The 23,596-nt window shown below is 45.4% G+C and overlaps 2 protein-coding genes across 2 annotated transcripts in view; one reads left to right on the forward strand and one right to left on the reverse strand.

Annotated features, from left to right (window-relative positions):
- Positions 1-16,205, reverse strand: LOC311153524 (poly(U)-specific endoribonuclease-like; the record flags this gene model as incomplete). Its single annotated transcript, XM_084205455.1, has 7 exons — positions 1-258; positions 657-810; positions 1,230-1,342; positions 1,426-1,547; positions 3,824-3,935; positions 5,465-5,564; positions 16,054-16,205. The coding sequence occupies 7 exons, from the start codon at positions 16,203-16,205 to the stop codon at positions 1-3; spliced, it is 1,011 nt and encodes a 336-aa protein (XP_084061581.1).
- The window catches only part of LOC311153667 (NADH-cytochrome b5 reductase 3-like), a 14,478-nt gene continuing 7,028 nt past the window's right edge, over positions 16,147-23,596 (forward strand). Inside the window, exons 1-3 of the mRNA XM_084205652.1 lie at positions 16,147-16,265; positions 19,649-19,780; positions 22,821-22,893. Coding sequence (XP_084061778.1) covers positions 16,245-16,265; positions 19,649-19,780; positions 22,821-22,893 — 226 coding nt within the window. The 5' untranslated portion in view covers positions 16,147-16,244. The remainder of the gene's footprint in view (positions 16,266-19,648; positions 19,781-22,820; positions 22,894-23,596) is intronic.

Raw genomic sequence — 23,596 nt, forward strand, 5'->3', positions numbered from 1 at the left:
CTAATCTTCACTGGTGGTGCTGAGCAGTACTGGATATGCTGTTCCAATGTGATGCCCATGGCGCCAGACAACCATCTGTAGCTCATATTCATCTATCTTCACTGTTTCACGTGTGACTCTTTCTTCAGACAGCAGGAAAATGACTGTGTAAAGGGCAAATTCAAACTCCGGGCTGACACCAATAAAGGTGCTTCCGACTGGCTTGACTGAGCCCTTCCAGCTGAACTGGATGCTCAAAACTTGGTCATCTTTATCAGGCTGAAAGCATAAATGAAACAACAGAATAATCTCCAACACAGCTGTGACTGGACAAATAGAATTTCTGATTCCAGATTTTTGAGAGCTTTGTAAGATTCAGTCATCCTTGGTGTGCCTGCATGCTATAGCTGGGCACAATCTTTTCCCTGACCTCTGGACCATACATGACCATTTATCCCAACTCAGCAGTGTTGCAATTCTGTAAACACCAGCACTACTTTTTAAAATAGGTTTGCAAAAAAAGAAGCTGGAAGACGTCATTATTAATTCTTATACACAGTTATGTATAGGCTCAAAACACTGAGCCTATGATTGCATTATTACACTTGTTTCATTACAGCTTTTATCTCTGGATCCATTTGTTTTACTTGCAAAGGCCCCCAAAGGCTTGTTCTTACCCTGGTTTTGTTCTTCCGAGCTACGTATCCCTTGTAATCAATCTGGTTGCGCTTTTCCTGAAGGTAAAATTGCACCCAGTTGTGCAAACCTAAGATCTCTTTACCATGCCTTGTTTCTCCAACAAAAACATGTTCAAAACCACAAGAATCAGGTCTGTAATGAAGAAGAAAAAAAGAAAAAAATAATATATCGGTCTTTTATGTGTTCTATAGAGCCATAGAATGGTTTGGTTTGGAAAGGATGTTAAAGGCCATCTCATGCCATCTCATTCCAACCCCATGCCATGGGCAGGAACACCTTCCCCTATCCCAGGCTGCTCCAAGCCCCATCCAGCCTGGCCTTGGACATGTCCAGGGATGAGGCAGCCACAGCTGTGGGCAACCTGTGCCAGGGCCTCACCATCCTCACAGGGGAGAACTTCTCCTTCATATCCAATCTAAACCCAGTCTGTCATGCTGAAGCTCTTCTGAAGCTGTCTTCCAGTTCTATGTGTAGCAGATGGCACTTGGGCTTACATTTACCTAAATAAGAATAGCACAGAGATTATCAGTCCCCACACCCATCAAACATACCTGTCTCCTCCTTTCCTGGCATAGAGCTGGAACCAGATGTCATAAAGTTGATGTTTGAAATCAGCAAGGTTTGGCCTTGCTAGGTTTTTTTTCAGGAGATAGTCATGAGCTAGCTGCAGGGTAGAAAACCAAGATACATATACAGTTTACTTTTTAATCAGTGTTTTCAGTGACAAAAAAGATCTGTGTTACTCACTCTCATGACTTCTGTCGCTAAGATAGCATCAAGGAAACAGTTGTTTTCAACTATTTCTTCTGGAGTCACTACTTCTGCTACACCAGTTGATGTCTCATAGTTGTCCAATAAGGAAATAAAGGCTGCAGAAAAAGAGAAACTTTCAGTCTGCTCATATGCCTGATCCAGACATTAGAGTGATAACATAAAATGTCACCACAGAATATGTCTTGACAGCTCTTAGGGAAAGCCATTCCTTTTTATGTCAGATTCTACTCTCAGGTATACTGTTAAGTGTAGGCCTCAAGGTGACTCAAGGCCAGATCACTGCTGTACTTTTTATAGATCTTTTTAAAGATAAACAGCTACTGAGCTTCCTTATGGAGCCAAGCGCTGAAGTAATAATGACCTGCCAAAACAAAACACATCTGCCCATCACAATTATAGACACAAACTTAGGACCTTGAGCTATGCTGGTGTTCCAGATTTCAAGGCAAGATGTATTCTATTGCCATCTGTTTGGCAGTTGTCTGGTGTCAAGTGGGCAATTCTCCTTATCTCTCTTCCTGAGTGATCGTAATCAGAGTCCCTCAGCAGGGGACATCTGCTGATAAGAGGCTATTGAATGTCACCCCATGACTGATAAGAACTATAGCATCCCATCGTGAGATGCTCCGCCCAGAGGGAGGAGCCAAGCATTCCTACCCAGATTTAATCTGGAGATTCTGACACACCAGCACAGCTCTTCTCCACTGGACTCCCCAGAGGAACAGCAGCTGCTTCTATTTCCACAGATCTGCGGAGGAAGAATACACCCCTTTCCTACAGGACCCCCCTGCTCCAACAGAACCACGCCTGACACTCCAGGAGGACTGCAGCCCTTTTCCAACTGGACTGCTACCAACACCCTGACCCACAGGGTGTCAGTTCTGACTCTGTTAGTGTTGTTCTAGTGTATTGCATTGTTTTATTTTATCCTTTTATTTTTTCTCTTCCCTATTAAAGAACTGTTATTTCCTGCTCCCATATTTTTTTGCCTGAGAGCCCCTTATTTAAAATTCATAGCAATTCGGAGGGGTGGGGAGGGTTTGCATTCTCCATTTCAGGGGAGGCTCCTGTCTCCTTTAGCAGGCACCTGTCTTTCCAAACCAAGACAGCTGGCAGAAGGTTTTGTGGGCATTATTTCAGTAGAGGAATAATAGAGCATAAACCTATATCAGATGTCTTGAGCTTGAGAAAAATTAGGGAAAGAAACATACTTTCATAGACATGCCTGAAGTACAGCCCCCAACAGAAATGCAAGACCTAGCTGTGGGTCTGGTACTATTTGAAAGGGCTTGAAAATTGTGAGTAAGGGAGAAAAGATGAATTTGGTGTCTTTTTCAATGCATAGAATCATAGAATGGTTTGTGTTGGAAGAGATCTTAACGATCATCCCGTTCAAACTCCCTGCCATGGTAAGGGATACCTTCCACTATCCCAGGTTGCTCAGAGCGCCATCCAGCTTGGCCTTAGACACTGCCAGGGCTGGGGCAGCCACAGCTGCTCTGGACAAACTGTTCACCATTATGTCCCAACTGCCCTCATAGGAAAAAATTTCTTTCTAAATTCTAGTCTTAACCTGCTCTCTGTCAGTGTGAAGCCATTCTCCCCTGTCCTGTCACTCCAGACCCTTGTCAAGAGTCTCTCTCCATCTTTCCTGTGGGCTCCTTTCAGACACTGCAAGGGCACAATGAGGTCACCCCAAAGCCTTCTCTTCTCCAGGCTGAACAATCCCAATTCCCTCAGCCTTTCCTCCCAGCAGAGCTGCTCCATCCCTCTGATCCCCTTGGTGTCCCTGCTCTGGCCTGGCTCCAGCAGCTCCCTGTCCTTCCTGTGCTGGGATCCCAAGCTGGATGCAGCCCTGCAGGGGGGGCTCAGCAGGGTGGGGCAGAGGGGCAGAATCCCCCCTGCCCTGCTGCCCTGGGGCTCTGGGTGCTGCCCAGCACAGGGGGGCTCTGGGTTGGGGCAGGGCCAGCTCTCACCCACAGCACCCCCAAGTCCTTCTGCCAGGGCTGCTCCCTCTGCTCATCCCCAGCCTGGACTGATCCCAGGGTAGCACCAACACTTGGTCTTGTTGAACCCTCTGAGATTCCCTTGGGCTACTTCTCGAGCTTGTAAGTGTCTCATCCCTTTTACTTTGTGGTGGAAGAGCCAGAGAATTCAGATTTTGCCTGGGGCACAAGAGGATGTTCCTCCTGAGGCTCAGGTACAGGTAATCTCCAAGCAACTGTTACAAAAACTCCCTTTAAATGACTTGCAGTCTGATGATCCTCACCACCATCCAAATTATATACAATGTTATATTTTAGGCAAACATGTTAAATACAGCACAGATTTTTTATATCACATCCACTATTAACAAAAGAACAGGTCTCACTTGCAAAAGTTTTTATGCTCCTCAGACGATCTTCGCTTACATGGTGAAACAGATGTCTGGGTGCGTTGTCCTGGACAGCACTGTCCCCTTGCTGTGCTGGACCTGCTCTTCCCTAGCAAAAATGGAGGAAAACAAGGAGTAAGATGTCCTTAGAGGAGACAGTGGCTGCCTTTGCGATAATCAAACCAAACCCCATAATTCCATCAATGCTAGGAATTGTCTTCCTATGAAATGAGAGACAATATTACAGAACTGCCAGCATAAAGAAAAAAAGACAATCTCTGACATCTGTAAGAGCCTGAAATTTCTGTTTCCTCAGAGATGATTGTAATGGCCCATAGTTCAGTTCTGCTCAGTAACCAGATGTGCTATTACACTATATAAATCACAAATGGTAAACAGAAGTAATAGAGAGCAAGGGCTCCCTCCCACCACAAATAAATAAAAAGGAGATTTGGGTACCTTCTGTCTCTGCAATTTTAAGGAGGCTTTCCTGATAATTTTCAAATTTCTATTCCATAAAGGGTTCTCTCAAGGAAAGAAGATAGAAGATGAGTAGCAGCTTGTTAACACAGGCAAGAGGTACTAGAGCCTTATTCTGACAAATGGAGAAACCATAAAGGAGAAGTTTTCCCCACACACATTTTGGCTTGAAGTAGGTACCACTATTTTGAGTTTATCAGCAACAGGAAATTATCTGTTATAATATGAAGCAACATTGGAATAAAGTGTTTGAGTAACATCAGAATAAAGTGAGTTCTTGTGTGAGTACAAAACTGGGTTGTGACTATTCTGGCCTGTTGCAATTTGTGGCCAAAACACATGGTCATGTTTGCACTGCACTAAGCTAGTAAGGAGTGAAATGGCTGCTTATGAAATCTCTCACTCCTCCCTCACATTTCCCTGGGACTGGAAGCAACAGTCCTGAAATCTTCACTCACCCCTCTCTGCTACTCCCTGCACTCCCAGAGAAACCCAGGAATTTCTCAAATTCCTCCCTTTCCCCTAGAATGACTTGGGACCTATCTCCCTTTCTCCCTCATTGCAAGTCACCCACACTATGCACACAAGCTGTCATTCACACGCTGAAACACACAGGGTGGAGCAGAATATCTCTAGTGCTGCTCAAAGTGTGGTTAACACTGAATTCAGACTATTTCTCAGAGTGTTATCTTTTTGGGCCTTGAAAGCCTCCAAAGATGGAGATTTCACAGCTTCTCTGAGCATCCTGTTCCTTTGTCTTTGCTGAATTTCATGATGTTCCTTCCTTAGCATATTCCTCCAGCCTGCCTATGTCCAGTGGAAGAGAAGCCCTGCACCTGAGCATACCAACTTCATCACCACAGTTTGCTGTCATCTGCAAAACTGGAAGGGTTGCACACTAGTTGTTCCTCCTCCAGCTCACAGATAGAGAGATGAAATATTACAGGACCCAAGACAAACACCTGAAAGACTCCACTTGTAACCAAGGTCCAGGTAAGTGTGAACCATTTGTGTTCTCTGTACCATTCCCTCTCCTGAGGGATGCTTTCCCCACTGGACATGACAAAGCACAGGTAACTTTTTAAGCAAAAGGCACTTTTGCAGACACCTTTTCCTGCAGCACCACCTGCCCTTAATCCTGACTTGGCAACTGGTTACCTGCACATCAATGGTGTAGTCTTTCCCGGGCCTGAGGCGGTGAATATCTGCATCCCACATCTCATTGAAAAGCTTAGAAAGCTCATGATTTAAGGCCTTCCTGCCAAGAAATACAGAGGAGTGCATGTAAGGCACAAAAAAAGGCACGTGCTGTTATTTCTGCAATTCACTTGGTAGTCTTCTAATGCCTCTCCATGTTCTGTATATCAGCCTGGCATCAAGTTCCTATTTCTCCCCACACCTTCCTGTAAAAACCACAATGCTTACGGTCCACATTCCTTTTTAAAGAATGCAATTAACCTGTAAGGAAACCTGAATCTTCCCTTAGACTTTCAGACAACAAAGTTCTTGTTGATAAGTTCCTGTGGTTTTCCATGCAATGAAACAAAAAGGAAGATAGTGGTGTTTCATTCCTGGGGATTCTGCACAACCAGAGGCAAGCAGGAGATTGTTCCCAGCACGCAGCAACACTGCCAACAGAACAGGGAGCAAAAAATTCTCCCTGTGATGCTTTTCTCGCAGCAATCTTATAAACGCTTCCCTTCTTTCTTCAAGCAAGATTCCACACAGAATGTTCTCCTTTGCCATGGGATTATCCCAGCATAAAGGTAGTGGTGACAAAGGGTAAGTAAGGCTCTAAATGCCATGCATACAATAAAAATCCCTCATGCACTGATCTGTGATGCACATACCTACCCAAGCTTCTCTTTCCCTAATTTTTAATGGAGTCTTGTCCTGCATAATAGTGTACAGTTTTCAGAAGTCTGCCCATTCGTCTATGAACAAAATTCAGGTAGGGTTGTGCATTAGTTTTGCATGGCCTGGTTTTTGGTAGCTGGTGGGGCACAGAGGTGGCTTCTGTGAGAAGCTGCTGGGAGCTTCCACTGTGTCCAGCAGAGCCAGTCCCTGGTGGCTCTGAAGATGGACATGCTGCTGGCCAAGGCTGGGTGAGTTAGAGGTGATGGTGAGGCCTCTATCATAACAGATTGAAGAAGAAAATCAGCACAAATTTGGCACAGTTCTATTCCTAGCCAGAGAAGAGGAGGAAGTGAGAATATGTGAGGGAAACAAGAAGCTGACACCAAGGTCAGTGCAGAAGCAGGTGAGGAGATGCTCCAGGCACCAGAGCCGAGGTTCCTCTGCAGGACGTAGTGAGACCATGGTGAAGCAGCTGCGCCCCTGCAGCCCATGGGGACCACAGGGGATGCAGAGATCCACCCACACCCATGGGGGAGGTGCCCATGCTGGAGCAGGCACCTGGAGGAGGTCATGATCCAGTGGAAGACCCACTGGAGAGAGGGGGCCCTTGATCCTAAGCTGGAACAGCCTGTCTTTGGAGGACTGCACCCCATGGAAAGAGAGACCCACGTTGCAGCAGTTTTGGGAGGACTGTCTGCTGTGGGAGGAACTCACAGTGCAGCAGTTTTGGGAGGATTTGGACCCACACTGGAGAAGTTCACTGAGAACTGTCTCCTGCGGGAAGGAACCCCACAGTTTCACAGGGGAAGGACTCCTCTTCCTGAGCAGCAGAAGAAGGTCTTGGGTGATGAACTGACCAAAAACCCCCATGTCCTGTCTCCCTACACTGTTGGTGGGAAGGAGGGAGGTCCTTCGGGAAAAACTGTGTTTTACTGGCTTATTTTGCTTCCCATTATCTTCCTCTAACTCTGTTAGTAATAAATTCACTTTGTACTTCTAAGTTGAGCCTGTTTTGGCCTTGGAGTGTTTTCTCACGGTCCTTATCTCAACTCATGAACCCTTTGTTCATTTTTTTTCTCTCCTCTTCCTAGCTGTGGTAGGAGAGGATGAGGGAATGATTCTTGTGGGTGCCTGGTATTTGGCCAATGTCAAACCATGACAGGTTGTTATTGTGATGAAGCACCCAGAGGTAGCTCCAGTTTCAAGTACCTTATGTCCACACTAAGAGAGGATCAGGACAACAGTGTGGAGACAAAGAGAGGTGGCTTAATCTTTAATTAACTGACAGTGGAATAAATCAGTTACAAACCAACACATGCATCAAAGCCCAGAGAAGGACTGGTTGATAATTTTGAATTCTCCTCCGAAAGAGATGTTTTTCAAAAAAGAAGAAAAGTACAGAAATCTGTCAACAATTGGTATTTCTTTCAAAAAGCTCTTGGAGCAACCTGCCATGATTTTAACAGCTGGTTTTCCCAGACTGAAAAAAGGCACGTTCAAGCCCAGCTCTGAACCTCTGATTAGTGTTATGTCTTCTCCTGCACAGAGAGATAACTCACTCTCCTGGGCAGAACAGAAGGAGAAGACATAACACTAATCAGCACTAATGGCAAATTCCATGCTCTCTAGCTGGAAGAGCAAACAAAGCTCGTGGCAAAGGCACAAGGGCAGGGCAGATAACCATAACTACAGCAGCTGCCACACCTCATCCCGCCTGCAGCTGTGGATCTGAGCTGCTGTGTTCCTGAGCCACGCTGGAGGCACAGTCCATTTTCCCTCGGGTTCTCTGGTGCTTTGGGATAGCTGTGGATGGGAAATCTAAAAGATCACTTGAATTTTTAACGGGGCTTGAACACATGTCAATACCTGAAGAAAGGAAAAAGATTTAAAAATCTTTTTTTGTAGTAGCCAAAGGACATGTTCATTGCCTGTCATTGCCATAGACAGGAATGTGAAGGAAGAGTTGTGCTAGAACAGGTACTTGCATGGATCTCACCGTGGAGAAGAAGGAGGCTGTCACAGAGGAGCTTCATTCAGCCTTTGCCCAAAACCCAGGCTGTGGTTGTGCAGTCAGTGGGGCATTGTCAACACTGGCTGGGCAGCCCAAACGAGGCCCTTGCTTGATGTCCCAGGGAGCTGCCTCAGCAGCCACCAACAGCAGCAGTTTTATTTATTTCCTGCCATGCTTCCATATTCTTTCTGGAGTCTTACAAAGAGCAAGCCCTTCTTGAAAGAGCCTACAAACCAGCACCAAACAGAAAACTGCTCACTTCTGCAGCTCAGCTGAAGACCCAGGGACAGGACTGGTGAGCTCACAGAACAGTACTGGAGATGTTTTTCAAACTTCAAGCCTTTGCCTTGGACTGCCCTAATTGTATTGGATCAATTTTGTGCTGCATTCTGGACCCTCCTGCTGTCTGCTCCTCTGTATCAGTTTATGCTGTTTGAGAACATCATATTATGTTAAATAGAGATTTTACTTTGGAAGGAACTACTGTTGGTGAAGAGGAGTCTGCTGCCTGCTGAACATCCAGGGTATGTGGAACTTCAGGGAGGGTGTCACTCGGGTTTTATTATAATATTTTGTTTCTCAGATACAGGATTTTATATACATGTCTTTTAGTATGTGTATATTTTGATAAGAGTCACCTGTCTAGGAGAGATCTATCATGTCTTTAATACCCACTTGTTCTCAGTCTGCTCTTAGCAGATTTGTCCTGTGTTAATAAAGCACAGTTTGACCCTTCCTCCTTTGAAATATTATGAAATATCACAAGTTCAAGGTGTCTACTCAGGAGAGGGTTACAATAAGAGTGTACCTACAGATTTTAATCCTCATTTTTGTTCAATAAATATACTTTTCCTAAATGTATTTCTCCATTCAGGAGACTTGTCCCAAAACTGAAATCACTAAAGTTATGAAGTAAAAGCCTTTACTGTCCTTTATCTCTTCTAGGTGCTACCACAATATCATCATGGACTTTTCCTCTCCTTTTAGTTGTCCCTTTAGTTTCCAAACAGAGAGAGTACCTGTTTATGCTTTAACTGAAGACTAAAAAAATATACCCTTGCCAAAGCAAAAAACTTGTCTAGCAACTTATGCAGTCATCTTGTAAAACTCTTTCTGGATGGTATCTCTTTAAAAAGGGCTATAAACTTAGCTTACACATGCACGATGAGCCAACTTAAATGAGAAGATGCCCAACGCCTTCATGCAAATCCATGACACACCAGCATGTAGGTAAGGTTGTCCTGGAAAATGATATTGCATATTTTCTCCCTGGTTTTCAACACAATGGCATGGGTGACTCAAAACAGAGATTTTTATCATCAGTTCTCAGTCCTTTCCCTGTGTGAAAGCTCTGAGCTGTTAGATCTATGCTTGCACATAGAATTAATTATTTCTGTGCGAGAAGTCTGGCCAATTGGATTTTGTCCAGTTGGAGCCTTGCTTGGATGTGCTTACACGTGCAAAGCACCACCCCAGTAACAACACTCAGTATGCACTTTTAAGAGCTGAGAAAACCTGGGGGAGGCTTTTTGCAATAGCAATTGATGCACCAGCAGTGTGTTTAGAGCCAAAGAATCTAACATCTCCATTTTAGTCTTCATTCTACCCAAAACAATGCTCCAAGAAGAAGATGTTATTGCTGTAAATCAGAAATTATTCAAGACATGAAAAGAATTAAAGGTCAGTGGCAAATAATGTGAACAAGTTAACAGTGTTAGAGCAAGAAGTTAACAGTGTTAGAGCAAGAAGAACAGGTATTGCAAATGGGTCACATGAAGCCCTGCAAATAAGGTCTGACTGAGCACCTTCTCCAAAGTAAATTTACTTTCAGAGATCCTTTCAACAATATGCAATTTTATAGAACCTTTAACCTTTATATAGAGAAGAAAGGGATTTGGAACACCTGATGAGCAGCCATTTACAAGAAGTTTCCAATCATTTAAAAAACTTGGTTCAAATGTTGTGAAATACATGCAACAGCTTTTATGGCTAACAAGATAGAAACAATTCTCTAGATTTTCATCTTGTGCCGGTCTATGTCTTCTATTTGAGTCCAGTGATGTTTGTTTTTTTTTCATGTAAAGCTGGTACTTAAAATATCAAAAGATACATAAGGCAGGTTTTGTATGTGGAAAGGAAAAGGCAATGTCAAGGGGCAAACATGAGAGTGGAACAATCTGTAAAGGTTCTGGGCAGGCAGCTGATGTTTGAAGAACTGATTCTCAATTACCAGCTATATTTAAGTCAGTTTTAGCTATATTTTAGCTGTTTTTTATATTTAATCTGATTTAAAATTATCTTCATTTTAATCTAGTGGTTCAGTAGCCTCACTGATGTTTTACACAGCAGTGAGTCAGTAAAAGAGAACAGAAAGAGGAAGAGGGTTCTTGCTGTGCTTCATGTCGTGTAATATTCACCCTTTCACAGAAAAATATATCCCAGCCCCCCTACCCTGTCTGTTAGAGGAGAATTAGTATGATTGTCTCTTACCCACTTGCCATGCCGGGAAGAAGTTTTTCTCTTGGGAAATACTCTGAGCAAGGAGAAGGCAGCCAGAAGCTCAGCAATCCTCCTGCAGTCCAAGGCACGAGCTGTGCTCCCCTTCCACTCCTCTTGCCCGCTGAGGACTGTCACTCAGCCTGGCAGGAAGGCACAGGAGAAGCAGGAGGTGCCAGTTCCCACAAGAGTCTGAGGACAGCACCACAACTCACACTGCTCTCAGTGCAGGAACACTTACACCAGGAAGTCAGAGGCACCTGTAGCAGGTTTCTGCCTCACCTTATCTTGCATCATGGATTATTTGCCAAATGGATTTTATGTCTCTGGTTGAAGTTTTAACCCAGAAAGAAGCAGTGCAAGTCTGAAAGCCTTGAAATGGACAGGACATTCTAGTCCTGTTATTCTGCATCCAGTTATTATTTGACAGTAGAAGGGAAGATGATAATTAATCTGAGATTTAAAAAAATCAAAGGTGGTGAAGGAAAAAACCTCAACAAATGCACCTCTATTTACAGCTGAAACTGCTATGTGTGATCTTGTGAATATTAGGAGGTGATATAAGCAGGAAATGTTTTAGAAAGAGAATTTTGCAGAACTTTGCATGTGCCACTGGAAGCAAGTGGTGGCAGGTGCTGGTCCTGTGATAGTCTGTCCGAAATTTCTCTCATTTGTCTCATGATTTTCGTCATGAAAAAGGACAGAAACTGAAACCACCGAAAGATCCTGTTTGATATCCGGGTTTGACAAAAGTCTGCCAAGCTTACAAGGCCGAGACGTAACTCCCAGCCTGCCAAGTAATTGTGCAAAGGAGCACCTTGACCCGTTCTGCAACAACAAGCCTTGGAATTTCCCTGCCTCTTAGCTTAGATGGACTCTTTCCTGGAATAACCTTTAGGTGGTCCTCACAGAAGACCCTTCATCTGTTCTGCAACCACTGTGACTGACTGACTGAGATGGGAGAAGCCTCTTCTCCAAGGACTGAGACATGAAACCCTCACATAAAGAGGCTGAAACCTGGGGGGAACTGGCGGGGGGAACAGAACAGACCGTGATGTTTGCTTGCGGGTACAGACTGTGATGTTTGCTTGCAGGTAGTGATTATTGGGACTATTGGACCAAGAAGGAAACTATTGCATTATTTTCCCACCCTCTTTCACAATCCTCCATAGGATAAAAACCCCCAGGTTAGCTAGTCCAATTCGAAGATCTTCCTCGCTCTTGGAACGACTCCTCGACTGTCGGAACCTCGGCTGGACCCCAAAGAACCCCGTCGCTTCCACGGGCGGTAGCTATAGCCTCCTGTTTTCTCTTTACCCCCCTACTTTTCCATATGCTCTCCCCGCTTTCCCTCTTTTCCCTCACACGCATTTTTGCTGTAATCATTCAATAAAGTACACTGTTTTGATTGTTACTGCAAACCCCTTTGCCGTCTTGGTATTTTGTACTGAGAAATCCTTTGGAAACGAATCATCACGAAATCCGTCAATAAGTACGGTTCGTGACAGGTCCCTGTCCTGGGAAGCTTGCATTTATTACGTGTCTAAATCAAATTTCAGATGGTGTAAAGCTTATTGTTGTTTGGTTGGTACTTGTGATATCTTCTTCTTCATCATCATTCATTTCTGAAAAGCATAGCTTTAGGTCTAAACTAGATACATGTATATTGAGAAGCCAGAATGGCTTGATGCTAGCTACCAGTCATACAAGTGGTTCTGCACCTCTGGTCCATGAACCCCTTCAAAGAATCAGTTTAAGGCCAAATAAAGCCCCTGCTGATGAAGACACACAAGACATGCAGCCCACTTAAAACACTTAGAAGTGAAGCTTCCTTTTGACACTGGCAGGTGAAATTGAAGTATCTCAAAACTGAATATCCTTAATTTCAACAGAAATTTTCTTTACCATCCTCAGTTAGTATTTATTGCAGTTCAGGGTTAACAAGGTAAATGACAAAAATCCAGCGCCCTGGATTTGTCAACTGCACCAGTTTATCACCTGAAAGCAGGAACTCTTCTTCTGTGGTTTCATTTAAAATACAAAAGCCAGTGGGCATATTCTGTCTATAAAAAAAAAAGCAAGTTCTTTACTCACATTAGGAGAAAGAGCCCAGATGGGAGCCCAGGGAATTTTCACTTACAAACAGCATCATCACTGGACTCAATGGTTTTAAGTTAATCTTTAATAAAATTAAAGATTACAGCTCAGTAGCATCACCAGTGATTTCACAACGGTACACTTGTATATCTTTTAAAATTTCTGGTTTTGATTTGGACACTGATGTAAGAAAAATGCAGAGATCCCGAGGAGAGTGAAAGAGTGTGTTTGCTGACAGAAACTAAACTGATCAAAAGCAAATTAGATCAGCACAGAATCTGGGTCATTCCCAGGTCTAATGCAGAAAAAGAGAGTGTGCAGAGAGCAGCCTTGGTATCCCCGTGGATGTTATTATAGATATTGGCTTCCTCTGCAGCACAGCCCAGCCAGTGCTTTGTCAAAGCCATTGCACAGGGCAGCGGACCTGGGTTTTGCGCAAGACTTGAGGCCTCTGTGCTCTGTTCCTCTTTTTCTGTCCCAAGGGAATGGGGAGAGTGTTTCATGCTGTCTCGCTCACACGTAGCCAGGATTTCCAAAGGAGGGCAAAGATCTTCTAGAAGAAGTTCTGCCTGACAAAACCACCACCTCAAGCATCAGATGCTGACCTTTCCCAACATAAAGGATCAAGGAGATCCTGGGAATAAAACATGTTTCTAAAGCATGTAAGCATCTCTGTGCATTTCTGATCTAAATATTTTACTTTTTCAGTTAAGGTGGCCAACGAATAGGTGTTGGTTTGTCACCTCTAGTCTGGTTCTCACACTTCCCAGGGGGGAGAAAGAGTTATTTAAACCTCTTTGGTTAATCTAGAGAGGTGTGAGTGAGAGCACTGAGTTTTACAGGCTTCCAGGCCAAAGCAGGCAGGGCTCACACCAGCACAAAGGGCTGGCCTGGCTCACTCAGGGAAATTGAGTAAAAGCTTACAGCTGGAACAAGCACCCTGCAGATCTACAGCATGCTCAGTCCTTTCCCAGGAAAAGGCAGAGCAGGACTTTGGGTCACATTTTGCATGGAAAGAGGAAAGTTTATGAGACACTGAGGATGCTGGACATTCCCGTGGGAGCTTTGGCTATTGCTGCCAAGTCCCCACAAGCTGACCCACATTGAAAAGCAGTGGAGACACAGCCTGGACTGGTCAGTTGGAAGCCAGCCAGGTCAGAGCACAGTGAAAGCAAAGCATGGGTACCTGAGGACTCCATCCTTCCTTAAATATAAATATTCAAGTTGGAGCCTCTCCTGCCAGATTTTTTTCCCAGCAAACTCCAAGATCCCTGTGCCTGTCTCAGTTATCTCCCTTTTCCTAAACCTCAGCCTCTCAGTCCTGGAGTCCTTTTATGTAACCAGTGGTGTTATAATCCCTGCACTAACTGGGGAGTTTCTGGTGCAGCAGCTGTCATCCTTGTAGTAAATAGGTATGATTCGTGCTGATAAAATTGAAACAGCAATCGATATTTGGAAATAATACAACAGTTAAAGGAGTAATGCTAAGAAAGAAAGAGGAGGGGTTCCACCACCCCCCCCCCCCCCCCCCTTTTCCTGCAGGAAGAAGGCAGGAAGAAGCAAGAGATAACGTTACTAAAAATTACCAGAAGAGAAGGAAAAACTGATTAGGTTTCAAGGTTATGTTAATTATATGAGATTTATTGCTTTGATGCTTGGAACATGGTATTATGTTAGTTTTGGTGTAGGTTATACTAGCTTGGCTCGCATTATAATAGCTTGGTGCGCATGTGAACCCAAAGATGAAAGGGAGGGCAGTGATGAAGAAGAGCATCTTCATCCAGTGGTGACCCCCAAAGAGGGCTGCAACCACCTAAAAGAGTGGTGGAGCATGCGCACTAAAAGGTGGTGATAGGGCGGAGATAGAAGTGTGATGAAGCGAAAATGGGAGGAGATGGCTTTGACAGGTAAGATAAAAGGGGAATTTTGGTTGGGCACGCTTGTATGTCAAGCGCTGAAGGTCCCGGACCTTTGGGCTGCATACCCCACAGTCAAATTTGCTTATGTGCTGTTATTGGAACCAAATTATCTCTTATTTCAAAGTACCTCATATTTTAACCCAATTATATTGTTAATGTATCAAGTGTAATTGAATATATTTTTAAGCTATCCAATTAAACTTGCTGCTACTTTGAATCTTGTTTGGCTTCTCCTTGATGGGATAATTGGGCAAATATAACATCCTGAAAGAGAAAATGATGAGGATTACAGAGGCAGGCATGCTCTTGTCATAGAAAAAACAGGAATAAATATCCATCCCTGCAGCTAAATGTGCACACCTGGACTGAGGCCCAACCTTCTTAGCATTAGGTTGGTCTGTTAATATTCTTTCTTTCACTTCCCAGTGCTAATTCCCAGGTTTAATAAGTTAATCATGATAGACTTATGTTCTCACAGCCAGATGAGCCAACTGCACACTCAGCAAACCACGAGGATGAAAGATCTGCTTGGGCACACAGGGGCTCAGCACCTCTGTGTGAGCCTAGGGGATAAGGAAAGACATTTTTTTATTATTTTGCTTTTAGGACTGCCAAGCATACACCTTTTTTGATTTTGTAAGGAGAAACTGTCCAGGAATCATTGAAGGCATATTGTGAAAACATAATATGTGATGACATATTAATTAAAGGGATTTGAAGTGTTTCATGTTTATCACAGACACAAAGACACATGTGGTTATCAGTCACTAATTTTCATACATTGATGTAAACCAAAATTTAAGGGAGCCTGGCTGAAACAGTATCTTATTGCACAGCTCAGTTCCGGTGTTTTTTGGATAAACATTGTTATTAATGAATCCTTAAAGCTAAGAGAACTGGGATTGTTCAGCCTGGAGAAGTTTTGGGGTGACCTCATTGGAGCCTTGCAGTGCCTGAAGGGAGCCCACAGCAAAGATGGAGAGAGACTCTTGAGAAGGGCCTGGAGTGACAGGACAAGGGGGAATGGCTTCACACTGACAGAGAGCAGCTTTAGACTGGATATTGGGCGGAAATTGTTCCCTGTGAGGGTGCTGAGGCCCTGGCACAGGGTGCCCAGAGAAGCTGTGACTGTCCCTGGATCCCTGCAGTGTCCAAGACCCAAGACCAGGCTGGAGGGGCTCTGAGCAAGCCGGGCTAGTGGCAGGTGCGATTGGAACTGGATGATCTTGGCAATCCCTCAAACCCACGGCAGTCTGTGATTACTGAGCCCGGTACCAAAGCGCAGACGGGCGCTGGGGCGCGCTGCCCTCACACAGCCCCGGACCGGCCCCGCGGGCATGACGGGGCGGGGCGTGACATGACGTCACGAGACTGTGCGGGGCTCCGCCCAGCGCGGTGCGTGACGTCGCGGAACGGGGAAAGGCATGCGCAGTTCATCGCTTTGTGTGACGTCACGGGGCGGGGCGGCGCCCACACTGTGTATGCCGTCACGGGGCGGGGCGGGCCCGGCGCGGTTCATCGCGGAGTGGGGCGGTGCCCGCCGTGTGTCGGGGCAGCGATGGGGGCACAGCTCAGCGTGGTGAGTGCCGGGGTGCGGCCGGTAGCGGGGTCCCTTCCTGCGCAGCCCCGGCCCCGCCCGAAGCGCTCCGGGGCGGGGCGGTATCCCGGGGTGTCCCGGCGTGTCCCCGCTGTCCGGGGACGGCGCGGGGCCGGGAGCTCCGCGGTGCCCCCGCGGCGCTGCGCAGCTCCGGGGCCGTCCCGCGGCTGCCGCGCCCTGGGCGGTGTTGGTGTGTGTGCCGGCTGCCCGGCCGGGGCGTTTTGCCCTCCCAGCTCCGCGGGTATCTGTTCTCGTTATTGTTACTGTTGTTATTGTTGGGGGCTCTGAACGCTTGTGGTGTTTTCCCCGTCGGGATAATTTCAGACTGTAGGTTTCGAGTGGCTGTGAGGGAGAAATTCTTCCCTGTGAGCGTGGTGAGGCCCTGGCACCGATCCCCGGAGTTGTGGCTGCCCCATCCCTGGCAGTGTCCAAGGCCGGGTTGGACGGGGCTCTGAGCAGCCTGGGACAGTGGAAGGTGTCCCTGCCCACGCTGTTGGAGCGGGATGATCTTTAAGGTCGCTCCCAACACAACCATCCCCGATGCTCTCTGTGAGAGTGCTTGCTGGGCAGCGGGTCTGCAGCGCTGTCAGCTCTGCACGCATCGCTGCCCTCTTTGCTCAGCTGCCTGTTACGGTTCTTTGCTCTGGTGCTCAAGCACTCATTTCTTCGGGTTTGTGAGAGGGCTGGGTGGAGCTGGATTCAGCATGTGCTCGTTTGGGTGCAGCTGCTCATAAGGTGCATTGAACAGGGGAGATGAGGCTAAAGCTGCAGAAGTGAAGAAATCCCGTTATCCTCTCGTTGGTTTCTGAAACAGATGAGAAGAATCTGTTAGCTACCATTACTTCAGAACCAGGATGTTTGAAGCCGAGGGTACAGTGTGTCCCATGCCGAGGCAGGGTTTGGTTTGTGTGTTTGTGGGGCAGGGCAGTGCTGGGGTGTCGAGCTGTGAGCCTGTGTGTTGGACTGTGCTGTGCTCACCACGCCCCAGCCCTGCAGTCTCCATGGCTTTTCTCTTTGTTATCGCACACAGCCCTTTTTCCATAATAAAAATTCCCGCTCTGTTACTAATTCTGCCTTGTCTGTTTGCAAAGATTTGTGCAGCTGGAAATGATGAGTCACAAGGTCCCCGTTTAGTGATTCCCAGGCGTTGTGGTCAGCCTGTTGCTCTCTGCTGCTGGAGACCTGATGCTGTGCAGCTATCTTCATTTATATCTTGGTCTGCCCTGTGGTGAGAGTATATACGCCACTTTTAACCCAGAGAATGTTTTTCTTAGCAGGCATGGCTTTTTTCGATAATTCAGCCTTCGGTTCTTCCCCTTTTTTCTGCACAATTGGTGATAGATCTGAGTAAGGGACTAAAATAGCTTTCTGAATTAGGGGGTGTGCTGTGTCTTTCCAGGCCAAATCCCATGAGACTTTTGCACTAATTGACCATGAATAACAAATTGCTTTCCACGAGGTTAGCACCGTGTTAAAATTGTTTCTCATTGCCTGACCACAGCAGCTCTGTGTTTTTGTTCATTTGAGATAGCCACATTTGGAAATGAAACTGTTTTAACTCAATAATATCTCATATGAAACACCTGCTGCCAAGTCAGCTTGCTATTGCCTCCAGACTTCACTCACATGTTAATTTCTCATTAAGGAGTTTACTTGCTGCTCTGTCACCTTGAACAACTTCCCTCCCTCTGCCCTTTCTTGTGACTCACTAGCAAAATTTCTTCCCAGAGCTGCAGTAATCTGATGGAATAAGAATAATTAAGGAATTAACTAACTATTCCTTGACTATTAAAGAATAGTTCAGGAATAATTTTCCTGTAACCTTCAGCTTCTTTAGAAACAACCTGTAGGGAGCTATTTCAGTACTCCCAAATAAAAGTGAAAAGTGCAGCGTGTGTATGGCATGGTGTGCCCTCAGGCTGTACACAGTGATGATACATTTTAAACCTGCACAGCAGCACTTTAAGAAAAGAGAATTTATGCTGTCCCACAGTTTATTGTTAATAATGTAGGAAGTTTTTACAGCCTCCTGAGGGACTGCCACAGTTGCACAAATGCCATTCTAAAATATTGTTGAGGTCCCTTTAATATAAAATGAAAGTGAAAGCTGAGCAGGCAGAACTTTGAGCTCATTTTTTCTGTTTTTGCTATAGTCATGCTTTCCCCCTCTCCTCTGTTGAAGTGTTGAATAATAAATTACTGAGTCACAGAGAATTTTAATAAGTAGTTGTGCAGTTTATTCTCCTGCCCCAATGTGAAGAGGGTGGTGTGGTGTCAGAACATAATCTGTTCCTCTCTTACAGGGCTTCAGAGGTGGGGAGAATGATGGTAAAGGCACAAGAAGGGCTGTCCCTTGGCTCTGTCTGTAGCTTAGCTTCTTTCCCAGGGAAGGGGTGCTGCTCTGCATGCTCAGGTCTGTGGTGGTGGAAATGCACCCAAACTCTGAGCTGGAGGGCGTGTGCATGGTGCCAGCACCCAGCAGCAGCGTGGCATGGCTGGCAAAGCCCTGCTCAGCCGACAGAGAGAGAAGGGGGTCTGTGCTCAAGTGCGAGATCCCAAATTATGGGGTGGCCTGTGAAGGGGTCTGTGCAACAGTGGCCCCTATGTCCAAATGGCAGCAGCTGGGGAGCCTGGGGAGTGGGCACACTGTGCCAGGGCAAAGGCAGCTGCTGGGGGATGCACATCCTACAGGTGTGTCTGTGTGTATGGAATTCCCACTCATGGACCTTCATCCTGATCGGTGGGGATGGGAACAGGATGAGCCCGTCGGGGCTGTTTGTATGTGTCTGGCTGTGTTGATCAGTGTGGTCTGCCACAGGTTTAGGCTGATATTAGGAAAAGGTTCTTCCCCCAAAGGGTGGATGGGCACTAGAACTCCCCAGGGAATGGTCACAGCCCCAAGCCTGACAGAGCGCAAGGAACATTTGGACAGCATTCTCAGGGATTGTTGGGGTGTCCTGTGTGGGGTTGGACAGGACGATCCTGATGGGCCCCTCTCAACTCAGGATATTCTCTGTGTATTTGGACACGTGTGATGCATGTGTCTGTGTGCCTGCTGGAGATGGGGATTCAGCCTCCCTGTCGGGGCACCAGGGGATATGGAGCTGTGACAGCCTCACTTTGTGTCCAGCTGCCAGCGGGGCAGCCCTATGCTGGTGTGCAAGGCCTCAACACAGGAGTGATGCTTCATAAAGCAAATATGTGGGTTTGGGATTTTTTTTTTTTTTTAAATAATACTTCCTCTTCTTGCTCAAATAAACACATTTGTTTTGGTGGTTAGAGTGCCATGGCATAGTACCCTATTCCCTGGCACCCAAATTACTCATTCTGCACACGTGTCTAACGCTGCTTCTGTGCCGCTGCAGTTGCGTCAGGTTGTGACATACCCAATATGGCTGATCTACACCACCTTCATGAGGCTCTTCAGGAACCCCCAGCCTGCAATTACCCTCAAGGACCCAGAAGTGAAGTATGCACTGAGGCTGATTGATAAGGAGGTAAGTGCACGTGCAGTGCCGAGCATGACCTCTTCATGGGCGCTGTGAAATGCTTACAGCTTCTGAGCCTTGGGTGATGTCCCAACAGGGTGGATACTTTTGTCTCGAGGAAAGGACTTCTTTATAAAAGCTCTTTGTGTGGTGTAACTTGTGGTTCTGCAAGCAGCTTGTTTCCAAACAGCATAGAGTGAAGAATGCTGCTTGGAAATGATCAAACTCACAGTGATGTGTGTCAGCAGAAATTCCCAAACTGTGCACCACTGACTGGGCTAAGGGACACAAGTCCTGCTGTCAGGCAGAGCAGGCAGCTTTTCCATGGTCAGTGGCATTTAACAGCAGCTGCCAGAACTATGCTGATGCTGGTTCCTGTTACTGGGTTGATATACTGTAATGTTTTCCAGGAAGAAAGGTGTTTAAGTCATGCAATCCTGACAGCACCCAAGCTCTCTCAGCTTCTCTACTCTCTATTAAAATAAAGCCTCCCGGTACCAAATTAAATGCTTGCTCAAGTGGGATACCAGAGGAAGGTCATGATGCTTTCAGGGGTGGATCTTGCCATCAGAAATTGGTAACTAAGCTTGTGGGAAGTGAGCCAATGCCACCAAAGTTGAAAAGTCTAGGTTTCTATTGGATAAACCCACTATCAAAAGCATGAGAGATATCTTGGCTTTTCAGGTGTCAAGTCACACCTGAGGATATTTTTAGTGTTGACTTTTTAAGGCTATGAGCTATTCAGAAATTTATCAGAATACTTTGGACTGGAACAAAGCTTTGTTTGAGGTTTAGAGGGTCCACTGATAGCTTGGCTTTGACTGGTTCTGTCAAAGGAAACAAAAAAAAAAAAAACCACTGTCATTTTGAATCCTGGGTTTGTGGGAACTGAGAGCTGCCCTGTGGCTTGGGCTGGGCTGCATTGCTGAATTTATTTCCCAGGTGTACTTGCTGAATTTATTTCCCAGGTGTGCTGCAACCACACTGTTATTATAGACTCCCTACTTCTCATGAGGTCAGGAAAGGCTGAGGGCATTGGGATTGTTCAGCCTGGAGAGGAGAAGGCTTTGGGGTGACCTCATTGTGCCCTTGCAGTGCCTGAAGGGAGCCCACAGGAAAGATGGAGAGAGACTCTTGACAAGGGCCTGGAGTGACAGGACAAGGGGCAATGGCTTTACACTGCTAGAGAGGAGGTTCAGATTGGATATTGGGCAGAAATTCTTCCCTGTGAAGGTGCTGAGGCCCTGGCACAGAGAAGCTGTGGCTGCCCCTGGATCCCTGGCAGTGTCCAAGGCCAGGTTGGAGGGGCTCTGAGCAACCTGGGATAGTGGAAGGTGTCCCTGCCCATGGCAGGGGGATAAACTGGATGATCTTTAATGTCCCTTCTACTCAGATCCTTCTATGATTGTGTGATGTGTCCAAATTGAGTCTGCCATACCTGTCTCTTGAACAGAGAAATGGGAGTCTTGAGGCTGCTTCCTAGTGCATTGCATAGGAAAAATCTTTTATAATATAGTCAGGTGTGCTAATTTAGTTCATGCCTTAAAAAAGCCAACAACTTCAGTTTGGCTGGTTGGTTTTATAACAGTGTGCAGAATTAATTTGTTACCTTTCAGTGGCTTCTGCAAAGCACCAGCCTGCAGAAACTGTTCTTCAGCTTTGCATTTGGCAAGGGTAGAAGTCTCCTTGGCACTGCAGCTTGAGACAGAAGTGTGTGGCCAAGGGCTTCCAGGTGCTCAGGGCAGTGCCAAAGGGGAGTGACCTCGTGCTGGAAGTGCATCCTGATCCAAGGCTGTCTGTAATCCAGCCTTGCTGACACCTTGCAGGGTGACAGGCTCAGTGTCCTGGTTGTGTGACAGAGAGGCGCAAGCATGCTGATCTTGGTGTTGGGGATTCCCTGAGCCTCTTAGTTTCTCACAATTGCCTCATGATGCACCAAAATACTTGTGTTATTCACCTTCAGCTAAACTTTCTCGACTTTAATTGGTGAGGTGATTAAGTGGGAATTCAGAGCTTTTAGCTTTCTGCATCCTGTTAAAGACAGCATAATAAAAATGCAGCATTATTGGCAAAAGCCAGTGATTTCCATACAGTGCTGAAATTTCCATACAGAAACAGCAGCAGTGTTAAGTCCACATTACTTGTCTTTCTAAAAGAATTTTCAGTGGCAGCTACTGCTCCTGAATAGACATAAGTACAGAGAAGCCTTTTGAGACTGCCAATCAATTGCCTTCTTCCTTCAGGATTTGCCTTAAAAGGAGGTAATGTGGGGAAAATTTCATCAGTATGACCATAGCAAGGGAAGAGGAGACAAACTGTGAGGAACAAATTTGTCTCTATTGGTTACTTTAAAAGCAAACAAAATAAGGGTTACAAAACCCTTGAAAACAGAAAGTCACTGGATGAGGCATTAAGCTGTATGATGTTTCTGTCTTTTTTTTTTTTCTGTGTTTTCCATTCCTATGTATATGACCTGATTTTTGAAACATAAAATTTGCAAATTTACATAATATAAGAAATAGTGTTCAGATACGTACTGCCAAAATTTTATTAAAGGTGTGACTTTCCTAGTAAATATTAGAATAATTGTCCCAGCAGGACTGGATATATTGTCATAATTTTGTTCATATCTAAACACAGTGCTCTTTTCAATTTCATTTATGGATTAGTTCGGTTTTTACAGGGAAAATACTTCAAGGACCTTACCATAGCAAAAGGAACCAGGTTGCTACTTCCATTGAAATGGTTAATTAATCTGATTTTGAAAGATGAAAATCAGAATACTTTGACCTTGAACTCCTGCATACTTAAATTTGAAATGAGAATTGAAGAACTAATTAATTTATATCTTGTGGTCTTCTCACAGAAGGCAGTGTAAATGTGCATAATATTTGGAAAGTTATCACTCAGTCTTAATCTGCACACAGGTATTGTTAAGTGTCATTAATTCTTAATCCTGCAGGATGCCGGACTTGTCTTGTTTTAGAAGTGAAATCACAAACATTAAATCCCAACAACAGAGCTGACTGTTCTGATTTTCTTTTTTCAGGAAGTTAGTCATGACACAAGGAGATTTCGATTTGCTCTCCCTTCCATGGAGCACGTTCTGGGTCTCCCTCTAGGTATGTTCCCTATGATTAATCCAAGTGTTGCTTGCATTAATTGCATTATAAGAGATTTTTTGGGTTTTTTTTTTCCACTATGTTTTGTATTTGGAATACTGCTCGTGCAGCTGGAGCTCTTACTGAGAGCTCTGCAAGATTATTCTCATGCTGTGAGTAATCTGCAGGCTCTGAAATGCAGTGTATGTGAGTGAACATCCAGCTTGTTTCTGTGAGAGTGGAGGAACAAACACAGGTCTTCACTTGTCCTTTTGCAGTCTCAGCTTTCCAGCATGTGTTATTCCTGTGGGGCTGAATCCCTGCAGTCCTTTTCCATGCCTTGAGGCACCACTCTCATCCGCTTCCCCTCTAACACATGTGGTTTACCAGATGATCCACTCACTTCTGAATTTCATGGAACTTTTGAATCACCCAGGGGTAGCTGTTTCCAAAAGCCCTGCCACGTGGTGTGGTGCCTTCCATAACAGCTTAGTGCCTTTGTTTCCTCCTGCTTGTATAAAGAGCATTTAATTGTGACTTGTGTTTAATAGGACTTCTGCTTTAACAAGCTGCTGCAGTGATCCATGGCTCCCGTGCTTTGTGGTTGCTGTCAGCACCTTTTCCAGGTGTTAAGTTCCATCTTTGGGGTGTTAAAAATGTCTTGATCTTTTTAATAGCCATGAAAGCAAAGCTCCTTTCTCTGGCTTGCCCAAAATGGACATTG

Source organism: Fringilla coelebs (assembly GCF_963513975.1).
Source record: "Fringilla coelebs genome assembly, chromosome: 5".
NCBI classification, from domain to species: Eukaryota; Metazoa; Chordata; class Aves; order Passeriformes; family Fringillidae; genus Fringilla; species Fringilla coelebs.